This window comes from Strix aluco, chromosome 1, assembly GCF_031877795.1.
Source record: "Strix aluco isolate bStrAlu1 chromosome 1, bStrAlu1.hap1, whole genome shotgun sequence".
NCBI classification, from domain to species: domain Eukaryota; kingdom Metazoa; phylum Chordata; class Aves; order Strigiformes; family Strigidae; genus Strix; species Strix aluco.
The window spans coordinates 92,091,430-92,107,516 of record NC_133931.1 but is presented as its reverse complement, the minus strand read 5'-3'; the positions used below and the strand labels follow the sequence as shown (position 1 = coordinate 92,107,516).

The 16,087-nt window shown below is 42.7% G+C and overlaps 1 protein-coding gene across 1 annotated transcript; it reads right to left on the bottom strand.

Moving 5' to 3' along the window:
• Positions 1-7,123: 7,123 nt before the first annotated feature.
• Positions 7,124-15,673, bottom strand: LOC141924485 (heterochromatin-associated protein MENT-like). The gene is made up of 8 exons (XM_074827026.1): positions 15,568-15,673; positions 14,070-14,246; positions 13,054-13,137; positions 12,524-12,661; positions 11,877-11,994; positions 11,020-11,162; positions 9,700-9,867; positions 7,124-8,632 (listed from the first exon to the last, which is right to left on the bottom strand). Exons 2-8 carry the CDS (start codon positions 14,235-14,237, stop codon positions 8,222-8,224), a joined length of 1,230 nt encoding a protein of 409 aa, XP_074683127.1. The 5' UTR covers positions 14,238-14,246; positions 15,568-15,673; the 3' UTR covers positions 7,124-8,221.
• Between the last annotated feature and the right edge of the window lie 414 nt (positions 15,674-16,087).

Here is a 16,087-nt window from a genome sequence, read left to right as displayed (position 1 = left end):
CATTTTATGTGCTTACATTCACTTCAAGTCTGACTGGTACATATGTCATACAGGGTTCAAGAGTGATATACGTGCCTCTCTTTTTTTCATGTGTTTTGTTTTTAAGTGCATGCAGGTTTTGTACCTGGAATATCCATCTTATTTTCTTGCTTCAGAAGTGTATTAGGAACTATTATGTTTAGTTATGTGCTTAAGAAATGTTTCTGCTATGTATCTGAAACTGCTGTTGTCTGTTTTTCAGCTAAATGAACAGGAGAAGAAAAAAACCCGAACAACAGTTAGGGGTACTACAAGCTACAAAGATTAGCCAAAAATACAGGAAAATGAAGAAAGGGTACCCAAACTGTGTGGACACTCTTTGTGGTATATTCCAGCTGCTGCAAGATCCTGTTTAGTAAGAGAGAGTGGAGTTTCAAAGGGGAGCAAATTGGCCAGAGAAGAGGTGCTCTTGTTTTTGCTGAGCTGGATGGAAATAGTGAGAGGAAGTAGTGGATTGCTGCAACCAGGATGGTAAAAACAAGGTTTCACAGCATCACAGTACCTGACCTGTTGACCTCAAGTGGATTGACCTCTGACAAATGGTCATAAAAAGTCTTTTGATAAAACCAGTCATTTTCCTCTGGCATAATGATGAAGTCATTTTGACCTTTTAAAAAACCATCTTAAATCCCCATCTTGCTCAGCATGGATGTGAGGTTGTATCTTTCTGTTTGATTGTCGGACTCCCACACCTGTACTCTGTAAGTGGTCCACTCTAAGTGGACCATTTGGGCATTTCTTGCAGACCAGTTCTCTTTCAGTTACATTGAGTAAAAAGCAGCGCAATTTACAATCAGTAAGATTGTAATCTACAATCAGTAGATTAAGTCCAATTACAGATTTTTACTCTGCAGAAAATCCCATTCAGCTGTGTCCCCCAGGAAAAAAATGAGACCAAGTATCACATCTGTTGCAATAGAGCTCTAAAGGATTGGACTATAAATAACATTTAAAAGGGATCATTTTTTAAAAGGTATTTTTCTTGTGCCTGTTGCTGATGGCAAAATAAAACCTTTAAAAATATGAATGCATTTGCATTTTCATTCTAAAGCACAGGTTTTTTATTTGTCCTTGTCTTGAATACTAACACTACACCAGCACTGTAAACTTTTTTGTCTTTATTATTGTGTGCTGTGTCTGCCATTTCTGCTTGTCATGAGGTCAGTCTACCACAGAGGTGTCAGGGATTATTTTATGAAGCTGAGATCTGCACTGGTAGAGAAAAAGCCCCATCTTTCATTGTAGGATAAACTGAAAAGATGTTAATCTACTGTGTTTTGACAGGCATGAAATCACTAAGTGACAAGCAATCCATGCTCACAACGTGTATGTATCAAGGCTTATCTCATCAGTTTCCTGTAGATACTTCTTTCTATAGTTTTCAAAGTCCTGGGACCTTTCAAAGAGGAGTTTGTGGGCCTGAAGTTACAAATTTTGATGATACAGAACAAACTCAAGGCTTCTTGAAAGCAGTTATTTGGAAATGCAGTCATATAACACCTATTGCTTGGCTACCTTGGAGTATTTTAGAAAAGGATTGAATAGCATTTTTCCCAGTATGGAAGAATAAAATGTAGCTGTCTTTCAAAAGCCTCAAGCCACCCTTTGTGGCAGACAGGAGAGAAAGGACAGTGCTTGGGAGAGCCCTTGCTGAGAGGAGCATTGGAACACCATGACCTGTTCATGGCATAGGAGCTGCTCTGCCCCAGATCTGTCTCCCCTTCCCCCATCCAAGGCTGTTGCCAGCAAGCCTGTCACCTCCAGGAGCCCCAAGGCCTTCTGGAACAACAGCAAGCAAACACATTGCACTGGAAATTCAAATTCTCAGGACTGCCTCCCTTGCTATATCCAAGTGTGGCATCCCAACCTAACAGAGGGAAATAATTGTGAAACCATGGAAACTAAAAGACTTAAAACTTTTCTTAACTTCCAGCACTGGCAGATGCACCTGCCAGATCTCAAGTGTGAAGAGTGGAAGTAACTGCAGGGGATGGGGCCCACATCTGTCGACCTAATTTTTCATCCATGTAGATTTGCTGCTTGCTAGGAGCACACATTCGGGATGCTGTAGAGAGGCTACTGAGGCTTATCTGTCCCTTCCGCTGCTGGTCTTCCATGTAGGCACAAAAGATACTGCCAGGGGTGACCTAGGAAGTACAAAGTGTGACTACAGGGCTCTGGGGGAAGCGGTCAAGGGCATGGGGGCCCAGGTGGTGATCTCCTCAATCCTGCTGGGGGCCTGAGGAGGACTTGACAGATCCTGTGGGTTAACAATTCATTGCACTGCTGTTGTTGGCAGAAGGTATTCAGTTTCTATGGCCATGGGATCTCTCTGAGGGTCACCAGCTGCTTGACAGAGAAGGGATCTACCTGACTGAACAGGGAGAAGTATCATTGTCAACAGGCTGGCCTACCTGCTAAGCAGAACTTTAAACTAGAAATGGATGGGGGACGGAGTGACTCCTCAACAAAAAAGGAGGTTGCGAATATGGTAGGCACGCCAAAGGTCTGGGGTGATGGGAACAGGAGGGACATAGCAATCAACAAAACAGCTACAGTGGAGCCACTTCCAACATAGGCATGTAAAGAATGAAGTGCCTGCAGAAGAGCCTTAAGGGAAAACCTCTCAACATGTACAGGGGAATCAGCATGGGCAGCATGGGCAACAAAAAGGAGCAGTTAGAAGTTTGTGTGTGGTTACAGAGCTATTACCTCACTGGGATCGTAGAGGTATGGTGGAATAGGTCACAGGACTGGAGAGCTGCAGTGGAGGGATACAGGCTTTTCAGGAAGGACAGGCTGGGAAGGCAAGGAGAGGGAGTTGCCCTTTGTGTGAGAGAGCAGCTGGAATGCACAGGGCTCTGCCTTGGCATAGATTGGGAGTCAGTCGAGAGCTTATGGGTCAAGATAGTGGGCAGGCCAACACAGATGCTGTTGTAGTGGGTATCTGCTATAGACTTCCTGATTAGGAAGTAGATGAGGCCTTCTTCAAGCCACTGAAAGAAGTCTGGTCCTTATGGGGGACCACCTTGATATCTGCTGGAAGAACAATACATTAGGGCTCAAGCAAACTAGGGGATTTCTAGAGTAGATTGATGACTACTTCCTGGCACAAGTGATTGAGGAGCCAACAAGGAATGATGCTCTGCTGGACCTGATACTGAGAAACAAGGAAAAACTGGTCATGGATGTGAAAGTCAGAAGAAGCCTTGGCTGCAGTGACCATGAGATGATGGAGCTCAGGATCCTAAGAGGAAGGATCAGGGCAAAAGGCAGAACTACAGCCCTGGATTTCAGGAGATCTTCAGAGCTCTGCTTGGAAGAATCCCATGAGATATGGTCCTGGAGAGGAGTCCAGGAGAGCTGGTTGATATTCAATTATCACTGCCTTCAAGCTCATGAATAGTCCATTCTGACAAGTAGTGAGTAAGTCCAGCAAATGTGGCAGGAGGCCTGCATGGATGGGCAAGGAGTTCCTAACTGAACTCGGACATAAAAAGGAGGTGTATAAGATGTGGAAGCAGGGGAGCTGACCCAGAAGGAGTGTGGAGTTGCTGTCTGTTCTTGCAGAGATAGGGTTAGGAAAGTCAAGGTCAACCTGGTATTGAATCTGGCAAAGGATGTGAAGGGCAGCAGTAGAAGAGATGACAAGTACAAGGCAAAAAGACTAGGGAAAACATGGGTCTGCTTCTGAATAGTGCAGGGGAAATAGTGACAGAGAACACGGAAAAGGTCAAGATACTCAATGCCTTATGTATCTCAGTATTTACTGGTAAGACCAACCTTCAGGAATGCCTGAGACCAGAGCAAAAATTCTGGAAAGAGGAAGGCTTACTCTTCGCAGAGGAAGACCTGGTTCAGGAGCATTTAAAGAAATAGAACATACAGAAGTCCATGGGGCCTGATGACTTATACCCATAAGTGCTGAGGAAGCTGGCTGATATCATTGCGAGTCTTTTCTCAATTGTCTTCAAAAGGCCTTGGTGACTGGAAAAAGTCCCTGAAGACTGAAAGAGGGCAAATGTCAGAACTGGATTCAAAAGATTTGGGAAACTACAGGCCCTTCAGCCTGACCTCAGTCCCTGGGAAGGTGATGGAGAAAATCCTCATGGAAACCATTTCCAAACACATGAGAGACAAGAAGTTGATCAAGAGCAATCAGCATGGATTTATGAAGGGGAAATCATGCTTAACCAGCCTGATAGCCTTCTACAATGAGTTAACTAGCTTGATGGATGAGGGGAGAACAGTGAATGTTGTTTACCTTGACTTTAGTACAGCTTTTGGTACTGTCTCCCATAACATCCTTATGGACAAGCTGACAAAGTAGGAGTTTAAAAAGTGAACCCAGCCAGACCCAAGGGTTGTGATCAGTGGCACAAAGTCCAGTTGGAGCCAAGTCACTAGTGATGTACCCCAGAGGCCAAAACTGGGGCCAGTACTGTTTAACATCTTCATTAATGACCAGGATGCTGCATCGGAGTGCTCCCTCAACAAGTTTGCAAACAATAGAAGACAGGCAGGAGTGGCTGATACACCAGAGGGTTGTGCTGCCATTCAGAAGGACCTGGACACAGTGGAGAATTGGGAGGAGAGGAGTCTTGTAAAGCTCAACAAGGGGAAATGCAAAGTTCTACATCTGGGGAGGAATAACTCTAGGCATCAGTACACACTGGGGACTGACTGTCTGGAAACCAACTCTACAGAGAAGGACCTTGGGGTCCTGGTGGACAACAAGCTGAGCATGAGCCAGCAGTGGACTCTTGCAGCAAAGAAGACCAACAGCATCGTGGGCTATATGACGGTGAGTGTTGCCAGTAGTCAAGGGAGGTCCCTCTCTGCTCAGCCCTGATGAGACTACAGCTGGAGTGCTGTGTCCAGTTCTGGGCTCTTCAATATAAGGAAGACACAGTTTTCCGTATCTTCCACCTGAACAGGGCCACAAAGATGATTAAGGGAACGGAGCATCTTTCATATGAGAAGAGGCTGAGAGAGTTGGGACTTACAGGCTGGAGAAAAGAAAGCTCAGGGGAATATTATCTATGTACATAAATACCTTATGGGATGTAACGAAGAAGAAAGAACCAGACTCTTCTCAGTAGTTCTCAGTGAGAGGACAAGAGGCAATGGGCACAGGTTAAAAACATGAAATTCAATCCGAACACAAGAAAACACTTCTTTACTGTGAGAATGTTCAAACACTGTCACCGGTTGCCTGGAGAGGTTGTGTAGTCTCCATTGGCAGAAGCAGGTATTCAAAACCCAGCTGAACACAGTCCTGTGCAACCTGTACTAGCTGACCCTGCTTGCACAGGGGGTTGGACCAGACAACCTCAAGTGGTTACTCCTAGCCTGAATGATTCTGTGGTTCTGTAAGGGTTAGCCTGACTTGAGAGCCAGACACTGGTTACCATGAAAATAGTACAGGGAGGCACAAATGAAGCAGCTTAGAGTGTTGCTTGCAGTAGCTGAGCTCTGAAGAGTGTTTCCCCCTGGATGGGTTCCTTTCCTTCTCTTTCACCCTTTTCACCTGCATCCCAAGTCTTATACTGGAAGGTGTGCTCTTTGGCATCATCTCCCAAGCAAAGCTGAGGCTGGGAGTATCTTGGTACCAAAACCAGCCTGTTTGACCCTTTGCACTCTCACCAGCTGGCGGACACTGTGCCGTAGTTCCTCAGAGAGCTTCAGAGGTACTGCTTTGCAGAGCCCTGCAGTGTGGTATGAGTGAGGGGATGCACAAAAATTGGCATGGGAAGACCTTTTATTTGGTTTGGCATGGAACTCTTCCCACCTCTTTGGGCGACATCTACTCTTACATGAAGTGACTCTTCAAACTGGGTATACACAATTTAGGAGTTCCCAGTAGTTACTTGTTGTTGAATACACACAGCAGAGAGATAGGATTAACATGCTACAAGGCTAGGAATTAACATGCTTACCACCCTGATGAGTCTTTGCTGGCCAGGCTTCACTCAAGTGGAGGAGGGCTGGCCTTCATTGCTCCCTAGAAGAGGCTTAGCCTCAATGTTGCTAGTTGTCTTCCAATTCTTATTTTTTTTAAAAAAAAATTGAGATTTTGTACCTCCTCATGCAAGTGTTTCTCCTCCTGAAGCCTTGCTAGGCTGACTATTCCATCCTGACAATAACTTGTTTGTGTTTTTACTTTTCTTATTTTGCATGGCCTTCACTTGTGTGCTTTTCCACACCTAAACAACAAACTTCTCAGTAAAGTTGAGTCAATACCACACAACTGGGCTGCACCAGCATAGGTTCTGGGTGACAGACAGCTGAACCCTGAGCTGAGGGTTACAGGCAAGGGAAGGCATTGATTTTAGAAGCAGCACTTTGTACAGGGAAGAAGATGCAGGTATACTTTTTTGGGTGGAGATGTATTTCCAAATAGAATACCTTTTATGGAGGTGGAGTGAGTTGTAATTACAGTACCTCCCTCCTGCATTCAAATCTTATTCCTTAGATAATGATCTCTGACATGCGGTTACTGAGAACCACAATCGCTACAAAACTTTATGCTATTCCTCACGGCCACAGGAAAGCACAAGTGCTGCCCTCCCAAGCCAGCGAAGGGAACTGATGTTGCCAGTGCAGCATTGCTTGTTCACTATTGTACATGGGCAAAAGGGATGTTTGAGAGCTGCTCTTCTGGGCTATAGGCTCTAGTCACACTTTTTATTTATAGTGTGTTGTGACAGAAAAAAAAAAAAAAGCCTTCTGAAATAAGTCCCGGGGTGGCGACAGTGCAATAAGCAGTGATCAAAAATGGGAAACTGAATGCTTAAAAAGAAAAGTTCAAATGCCTTGACTCTGTGAGCAAAAACTTGCTCATCACAGAGTTTAATTTGATTTGGTATGTTTAGTAAATGCCTAGGATATAAGACTGAATGACAGTGGTTTTGGAGCTGTTTGAAGCCTAGTGGAAATAAGACACTTAAGTGTGTCAGCTTTGTCAATCGTGATGATGTGATGGTTGATTTGGAATGGCAAGAATGGAAATGTGCTCCACCTGTGCACCTTACATGATGCTCTAAGAGAACCAGGTAAGTCAGTGTCTTGAATTACACAAACACAACTTCAAATTCATTTATTGGATTAAATGCAGATCACAGTAAATTTATGAAGCATCAGTCAAAATCTCATTGGTGTTTCTGTCAATACCATGACTATCTTGGCTGAGATGCACTCATAAGTTACATAATTCATCATAAATCATCACATAAATCATACATTGATCAATGATACAGGTAGCAAGGAAACTGTGCAGATATTAGCCATGAAACAGCTATAGTTATGTTAAAAAGAGGAAGCAGATTTGAATTCTGGAGATTTTAGTTTGCCTATCAATAAGAGGTAGCAAGAAGCATGGTGCTCATAGTTTTCTTAGCATTCTTGCTGATCGGAACTCTCATCAACCTTAACCTACAGAGTTTAGCATAATGAGGAAAAAATGCAAGGTGATTAGAAATCAGCGATTAAATGTTAAGGGCTGAACCATTTTCCCTCACTGCCTCATTTTTTCATGAAGCTGCAAGGGCAGGAGAGAATGAATGTAATATGTCTGTATACACATGATAAGACAGGGCAAGGTGAGGGACATTTTGAGATTATTCTGGGTTTGTATTAAATTTTGTTAATTTTCAACAGTCTTTAAATTTGAAATGAACATAAGGAAACTGCATTGTAATGCAAATGCAGGTTTCCCAGCGAGAAAAAGAGACCATATAGATTTCTACATGTTCTTTTCTTTTTTCTTTCAGGGATTTTTTTCCTCTCTGCAAGATTCAAAAGAATGAACTGCATTTCCCTTGAAGTCAGCACTTGGCATGGGGCTGGATGATGGCCTACGTGCAGAGAGCTTTTATGGCTCCACCTTACTCTCAAGCAACAAAGCCAGAAGAGCAGGTTTGATACAAGGGAGCAGAATTCTGCACTGTTTTCTGTGGAGGGCTGTCTCATTAGGACAATGGAAAGGAGCAGTAGAGGGGTGGTCTTTGAGGCACAGGGTGGTCTCTGGGTGCTGTCTTACTTGGCGGGAGCAGGGGGGAAGAAAAAGTACATACATTTTCAGTACATATGGCTACATGGCTTAAGGTTGAGCTTTTAATACTGTAGTTCACGTTTCCATTGAACAGTGAACCTTAGGTGCTGCCTGGGATCAAGTAATAACTCATTCTGAGGGAGAGCAGAATCTGCCAAAAAAGAGGATGGTCTTGGATTTGTTGTGTCTGATGAAGAAGTGGAAAGGGTGGTCAACCTTAAATTTCAGAGCTTGGTCAACAGGTCCACTTGTTGCTGGTATAATTACAGTAGCAGCAGCTGCCTCAGTGCCTTTCTCATGAACTGCAACAAAAGACTTGTGAAAAACTTTGGAGATTAACAGATCACCCTTCTCAGCCATGCCACTGAAATCAGCATTGCTGTTGAAGGCACTGCTCATTCCCAGGCTGTTCAGATTATTATTGAGGTCATATGTCTCCTTCATTGTGAACTTAGGTAGGTACAGATCCACAAGAGTTTCAGTCATATTCCTGGAATCAGTCCATTCAGACAGCTTCTCATACGTCAGTTCTCTTTCCAGCTATCATTTAAGAGAGAAAAGGAATTTGATGTTTACAAGGAAAAAACAAATAATTAACTATCAATTGATTTGATGACAATTTAATGAATTAAACAGTTTTTAAATGGCAATTTTAACATTTAGCTGAAAGGATGAAATATAAATTGACTTTACTGATCACCAGAGGCAGGGTGTACAACAAATATTTGAGATTTAATGCTGCAAAGTTTTGAGCACCACCCCTGCGAAATTAATTGCAAAAGAAAGACAGGGCACTCAACACCTGCAGCTGCCATCCCCTGAGGTAGTTCTTTTCTCTCTTTTAATGCAGTCTTGATGTGAAGGAAATTGCTGAGAGATTCCCAGATGTGTAGCAGGTGGTTTGGTCCAGTTCCATAGAAACAGGTGTTAATATTGCATGTATTTCCTTGGCAATTTTAAAACAAACTGCTTCCAGCAAAACCTTTCATTGCCACGCTGTGTCCTGGGCACTATGTCAGCAGGGTTCAGCTCAGATCAAATGGAGGAGAGCAATGAATCGTATTCTTGACATGATAGATGCCAAGAATTTAACAAATCTTGCAATTGTAGTAACTACAGTGACAGATCACATTATTGTAGCAAACACAGTCTCACTAAAATCCTAGTTTTTCAGACAGGAAATGAATGTGTATGGGGGCAAATAGAATGAGATCAAGATGGTGAATAAACTTCCAGGCCATGGAGAAGAGGTGTCTGTTATCTCAGGAAGAGGCTGTGACTGCTTGTGCAGTACTGGCCCTCCTGAATGTGCAGTGAAGGGAGATTTAACCCCTACAGATCATGTCGGATTGGGTGTTAGGCACGGGGCTGTTGGAGAGCTAAACATCTGATTATGCACAGTGCTGACTGTCTTCAATTCTTACCAAACTAAGGGCACTCAGTGTGGAGGAACTTTCTTGGGATTAGATAAGTATTAATGGAAATTAATTGAGCTAGTGGAGAGATCAAACAACATGTCCTCAGAGGGGAAGATATGGTTGACAGGCTATCCTTTTTCTTTTAATGAGTGTGTGGTGATACAAAATGGATGTAGCATACTTTTTTACCTGTTCGAGACCCGTAGTGCTGTCTTTGATGTCATTGGGAAGGAGGATGAACATACTGAGTTCATGATTCACATACGGCAACTCAATCATTTTGAAATTCATTGTTTCCATGATGAGAACTGGAAATGTACGTCTCATGTACATCATCTTCACAGGCTTGGTCTTGTTCTGTAAAGTATTTATTTATAAGTAAGAAATCATTCCTTGAAAGGAAGGCTGATGATGACTCAGTGCAGTGGAGGGAGAGGAAACTTTTGTATGCAGCTTTTACAACAGTGATTTGTCATTCATTTTCCAAAGCTTTTCTTGACAGGACAATATTGATTATCTTGGTGTTTGTCCCAGAGCATTTTGCTGGGGACTGAACTAACTGATTTTTCTCTTCTCCCCAAAACATGCACAGCAGCCCACTGAGGAGGGAGGAAGAGAGTTAGAAATGTCTGCAATGATTAAGGGGATGGAGCAGCTATGGGGTATGGCCTTACAACACTACAGCAGAGAAACACCTATGGTTTAAGAAGACGAGTGTTGTGCAGCTTTTCTGTGGTCTCCTCTCTTTCTGGCAACAAAAAGTGACTAGCTGATTGCTGTCTATGTCACAGCCCTTAACAGAAGATAATACTAATGTCTGAGCAAAGGGACTCATGATGAGGGGAGTTCCTGTCAAGCAGTCACCTTTGCAGGAGTATGTAACCTCTCTTAACGTCCACATCCCTTCATTCATGGAAGCAGCTGGTTTATACGTGCTGATCAGATACAGTTGGTGGAAAGATGATACAGGCAGAAGATACAGTTGGTGGAAATTGCACAGAGCTCTTGTCTTTTGATGTGAATTCATTGGCATCTCTTCTGGATACATGTTGTTGACATTTCTTCTGGTCTCGCCCAACCATGCCTCCACTCAGAGTACCCTGTTGCAGCTGTATTTGAACAGGTATGTTTGCACCTAGCTAGGCTGCGCAGCACAAAAGCCCAGGTACTGTGCTCACCCATGACATGGCATGTAGGTCCTGCCCATGAAGCTTGTACTCTCAAAATCATTTTTTACAATCTAGACCTTTTAGCACTGTTTTACAAAAAGGTCTTAACTAACTCTAGCGCTTTTGGAAACAGTAGCTGTTATCTGGAGCTCATTAACATTTACCTGAGCAGTATCTTAATGTTGAAGTGAGCTGAGGACTGACACATTTTGCTGTAGCCAGCTTTTCATAGAGTCTATTTACCACAAGGATACATAAAAGACTTATGAAATGGAAAGAGTTCCACAGTGGCTGTTGTTACCAGGCTGTTTATGGTAAGAAGGATGCCAGAGGAGCTTACCTTGCTCAGTCGGAATGGTTGCAGATTCGTATTTTCTGCAGGAAATTTCATTTTCCATTCTGCCTTGAAGTAAATGGCATTTACTAGGATCAGCTTGGTGGCGGCTGTCACATCTTGTGAAGCCAGCAAATTCTTGATTTTGCCTTTTGAAATCAGAAGAGTCAGGTTTCATTCCAGTGCAGCGCAGTGAGGACATACTTTGATTGTTTTTTCTCTCAGTTCAACTTCTTCATGAAAAAGTCCAAGCCTCAATGCCCTACTCCCTAAAATACTCCCCTGATGTAAATCCGTTAGTTTGTTTACAGTTTCCAAAGCTGTTTGCCACCTCGTTCTCCTGGCTAGCTGACAGGGATTGACTCCTTTCCCCAAAAACATCACAGCTTCATGGCAAGCATCTAGCAGCAGAAAGCCAGATACTGCCTTGCCATCTGGTTAAGCCAGGTAAAAGGAGGCCAGCACCTCTGGCCAGTGCAGGATGGTACAGCTAGGTAGGCATCCCCACCCGCCTTGGAGCACACTGGTAGGCAGAGGTGTTTCTTCCTTATGTCCGCTCTGCCTGTGGTGCCTGGGTGCAGGGTCAGGGCAGCAGTTGTGCTTGAGGTCCACCTGATGCAGAGCACAGCAGAGACAATAGGACTCTCCCCAAGGAGCTCACTGAGGTCTGGATCAGGTATTTGAAGATGCTTTAGTGTGCTGCTCTTTCTCTGTCCTCCCACTCCATCTCTGCTCACTGTCTACATCGGAAGGCACGACCTGACTGCTGCAGTAACATGTGGGGAGGCAAGGGCACCTGCCCAAAGGAAATGACAGGCTGACTGAATAGAAGAAGAAAGATGTTGGGGTTAAGATCAGCTTACCCTCAGTTTGTTTTTCAACCCAAGCGTTGATTTCCTTTCTGGATTGTTCTGGTGCTGTCTGAAAGTTAGCCTTGTGTGGCTCTGCTTTGTAGTAGTTCTTACTGAGCTGTATGTATATCTGAAAAATAACAAAAAAAAAAAAGAAATAAGTTCTATGCTATAGTCAAGTTTTCAGTCCCAAAGGGAAGTTGTTAGCTCTTGGACTTGATAGCTTCTTGGGTCTAGAGGACTGCAGGATCTTGCTTTTTACTCTCTGTTGGACTGTGAGTTAACAGTTAAGAAATAATCAAAGGACAGGAAATTCTCTTCTTTTGTTCCCACTTTTATTTGGACAAGCAAGGAAGGCTGTGCACATCCCATGGATGTGTTTCTTTTAATGTCTCATTTACAATTGTATGTTTTGGGCATTCCAGTAATAAAGCCATATTGCATGAGAAGGAATCCCTACACTGCAGTCAAAGGGCAATGCATCCTTGAATACTGCAAGCAGACTGACTGGTATTTTTGAGTTAAGTTTATCACTGGAATCCAGGGCTCTTATTTGCAGTATTTAGGGTCAGCTTCAAACCAGCTCTATTAAGGGCAAGTAATTAAAATGAGAAATATTTTTTGCACCTTTTCTTACTCCTTTCTGAGATTTAACTTACAGGCAGTAATGGGAAGGTTTTTTCCATGTAAATGCGGTTGGCACTTTTCAGAGAGTAGGTGCTTCTGGGTTTGTTGATGGCAGTCAGGAGCTCTTTGAAGCCAGAATGAATATCATCAGCTTCCTTGTGCTCAGTATCCTTGGAAAGAGAAACCATAAATTCAGCAATTGTGTTTTTGCATTAAGTTTTTAGAACATGCTAAGTGATGTGTATGAGAGAGGAATTTGGGTTCCTCTCTTACTTTTTATTTTTCCAAGTTTACCATCACTGCAATTTGCAGGGCTCTGTTTATGAATGGTTTAACTCATTTTCCACATAGAAAACCTTCCAGACTATCCCAGTAACCGGTCCTTCCATGCTTCTCAGAGTCTGAGTGAGTGAAAGGAACTGAATGTGAACCTATTGTGAAGTATGTTGTTGTTTGTACTTTAAAGAGGGGTGCACACAAGAAATAGTGGGGTCCTAAAGGTATATCTGGATATTTTGATTCTGAAGATTCTTTATCTTGGAATTTCAGTTCTAATAGATACCATTTTTCTTCTCTTTGGTCTTCCCCGAGAAGATTTGGCCACAGAAGAACCTTCAGCTCTTGCTGCTTGAGTGAAGTGAAGAACCTGCAAGCAGAGTTTCCAAAGGTAAGAAGTAGGCATGAGGGAACTGGCATGACTTAAAGTCAAATGAGGATCAAATGGTTGTCTTGTTTTGCTCCTTATGATAACTCACTGTGCTATTTGCTGCTTAGGTGAATAATCAAAGAGATGCTGAAGCTGTAGTATACATAAATCCCATAGAGTAACAATGAGTAGCACTGTCCCCCTCCCAGAGCATCAACACAGTGCTACTGTCTGCACACTGCAAGGCTGAACTCCCTTCCACAGCTGTTTCTCTCAGTAATAGCAATGTGTTTGTGCAAAGCCAAGTGGTTCTCCCCACGGTAATGGTACAAAGGCATCTGAACAGGAGTGTGGTGACAACGAGTGCTGGGCAGAGCTGAGCGCCACAGCTCCCTTTGAGCCAACAGTGTGCCCATGTGGCATTAGGAAGGATTTAGTCAGGAGATGTGGAGATACCAAAGCCCTTCCTATTTTCTGTCTGGATTGTCAGGCAGTTGTTTAGGAAAGCATAAACCAAGATAGAAAGATGCATCCTGGCCAGGGGAGAGAGGGAGGGTGCTGGGGCTTGCAAGCCTCCTGCCAATTAGTTAGGAGATATTGGCATCATCCGTTTGCTTCTCAAAGGGAATATCCCATCTGTGACAGAATCATAGAATCACAGGATAAATTAGAAGGTGTAGAATAATTTAGGAGAAGTCAGGTTCAGAGAACCTCTGTGCTCAGCGTGTGATACCCACAGGACACTTTCTCTTAGTGGAAAAGTGAGGGATCTGCTATGAAATGAAGAAAATTTACCATTCACTTGTTATATTCTCTGGTCTGCCTTGGTTTCTTGTCATTGTAATGGCAAGTTTTTCTGTCTAACACTAAATTTTGCAGCCAGTACAGGAGCCAGGTATTCTATGGGGTGTATGCTTCATAGAGCAACCTACCTCTGCCATCTCTGTTGCTGTATTGCCTTTTGCACCCAGGTACATCAGAGCCAGAGCAGATGATATGCTCCAAGGGGAAAAGAAAATGTTTTTGCCCTTGTTGGTCTCATTCAGCTTGTTGAAAAGATCAACTGTAAACTTGCCAACTGATGTTGAGACCAGTTCCATTTCTAGAACCTGGAAAGAGGCAACAGGCAGAATTGTACTATTTGAATGTTTAAAATTACACCCACAGTGCATATTAGTGAGAAATCTTACACGTACAACACAATGCATTGGCACCCACTAAAACTAATAGCCCAGTTGTATGTTTTATCTTCCACACAGATACTGTTTGCCACCTGTTATAAGCAGCAATTTCTTTTTGTTTTTTTGTTATCCAGATAATATTTTCCTATAATTGTACATATGTCCTCTTTTATACAGCTGCAGTTTTCTTTGTGCTTCTTTCTGCCTTTGGTTTTCAAAAACGTGCAGATTTGTAAGCTGCATATTCTTCTTCCTTTTTGTCCTTAACTAATGATTTATCGAAGTAATGTTCCCAAGGAAATCTAAATGCAGTTTTAGTACATAGGTTCACAACATGCCTGAGTCTCCCACTACTTCACTTTGGATCTGTATAGAATTGAGAGCTGATACTGAGAAAGAATGTAGGCATAATTCCTAGGCTCATGTGCTTTTCCTGGCCAGCCACCTATTCTGAGTAGTATCATGAATAGCAAAGCTGTTATTTTCTTTTAGGTTGGTGGAGTTTTATTCATGATGTGTATCTACCACCCCTTCTGTATGTTCCAGAAATTTTATTTGCCCCAGAAACTGGAAGATTCCTTGAGGTTATGAGTATTTCAGACTTTAAGATATCTGCCTAATGTTTTTTTTCCAGTCAAGAGACCAGAAATGTTATTGTTATTGCTATTGTTATTATTAAGATTTATATCTATGGAATGGAGGAACAGAAATTGTGGGGCAATCTCTGAAGTCTACAGGTATTTATGGAACGTTTAGCTGCCAAACCACTACAGTTCTTCTGGCAGTCAGTGTGCTGTCAGTACCAAATCTGTACTACAGAGTGATTTTCTTTCCTTGGAGAACACAACTAAGAGAGCATCAGGATCAGAATTTCTCTGTTTTCCGCTAATTAATACTTCTCTGAGTCCCTGGCCTGATAATGTGCATTGCTGTGCCTTTGCAGGATGAAAATTACCTTTTCTTCACCTGAAGTATGGGACTCCTTTACCAAACTGAAAATTTTAATTAATAAGACAGTTACTGTCCTAAGAAAACTTTCCTTCTTGTGATCAGTTCTGACCCAAATTAGCAGTTTTCCTTAGCCTCACAGATTTATTTTCTATAAGGGTTGACATCTAGAAAAACATGAGGCAAGAATAATGCACTACAACACTGGTATATTATAAATTACCTATACAGTTATGCAAGCCACAGATGATAACTTTTTAAAAGCATCAGTAAAGTTACTTAAATTGGTTTAAATATTTACCTCTGATCCAGTGAGAGAGAAGTCTTATGTCTTGTCCTTGGCCAGGTTCTGCGTTTGTGTGTTAAGCAATGAATAAATGTAGAAATATAGTACTGCTTGCACCTCCCTTTCCTTCTCCCCTACATCCAGGTTGTTTCCGCCTACCCAAAGGTCCTTCTACCACATCCCCAAAAGATCTTACGTAATTTTGTCCTCTTTGTTGACCTGCTCACTTTTCAGCTTTAGACGTTTCAAAAGGACAATGAAATTAAAATCTCAGCTCTATTGTTACACCACAATAGCCTACTGACAGGATAGCAGAACAGCTCACCCATTCCAATGGTCTTCTGGTGTTGTGGACACAACTGGTCTGTTGTTTAAAATAAATGACTAGTAGAAAGGTTACACAACTAGAATGCTTGGCTTTGATTTCTGGATATACTCAGATATTGCCGGTCTGATTCTCCTCTCCGTCTATGTTCATCTGTGACTCCTAGGTTTCAAAGGCACTGCATCAGCATAAAACGTCAAGCTTAGTGGT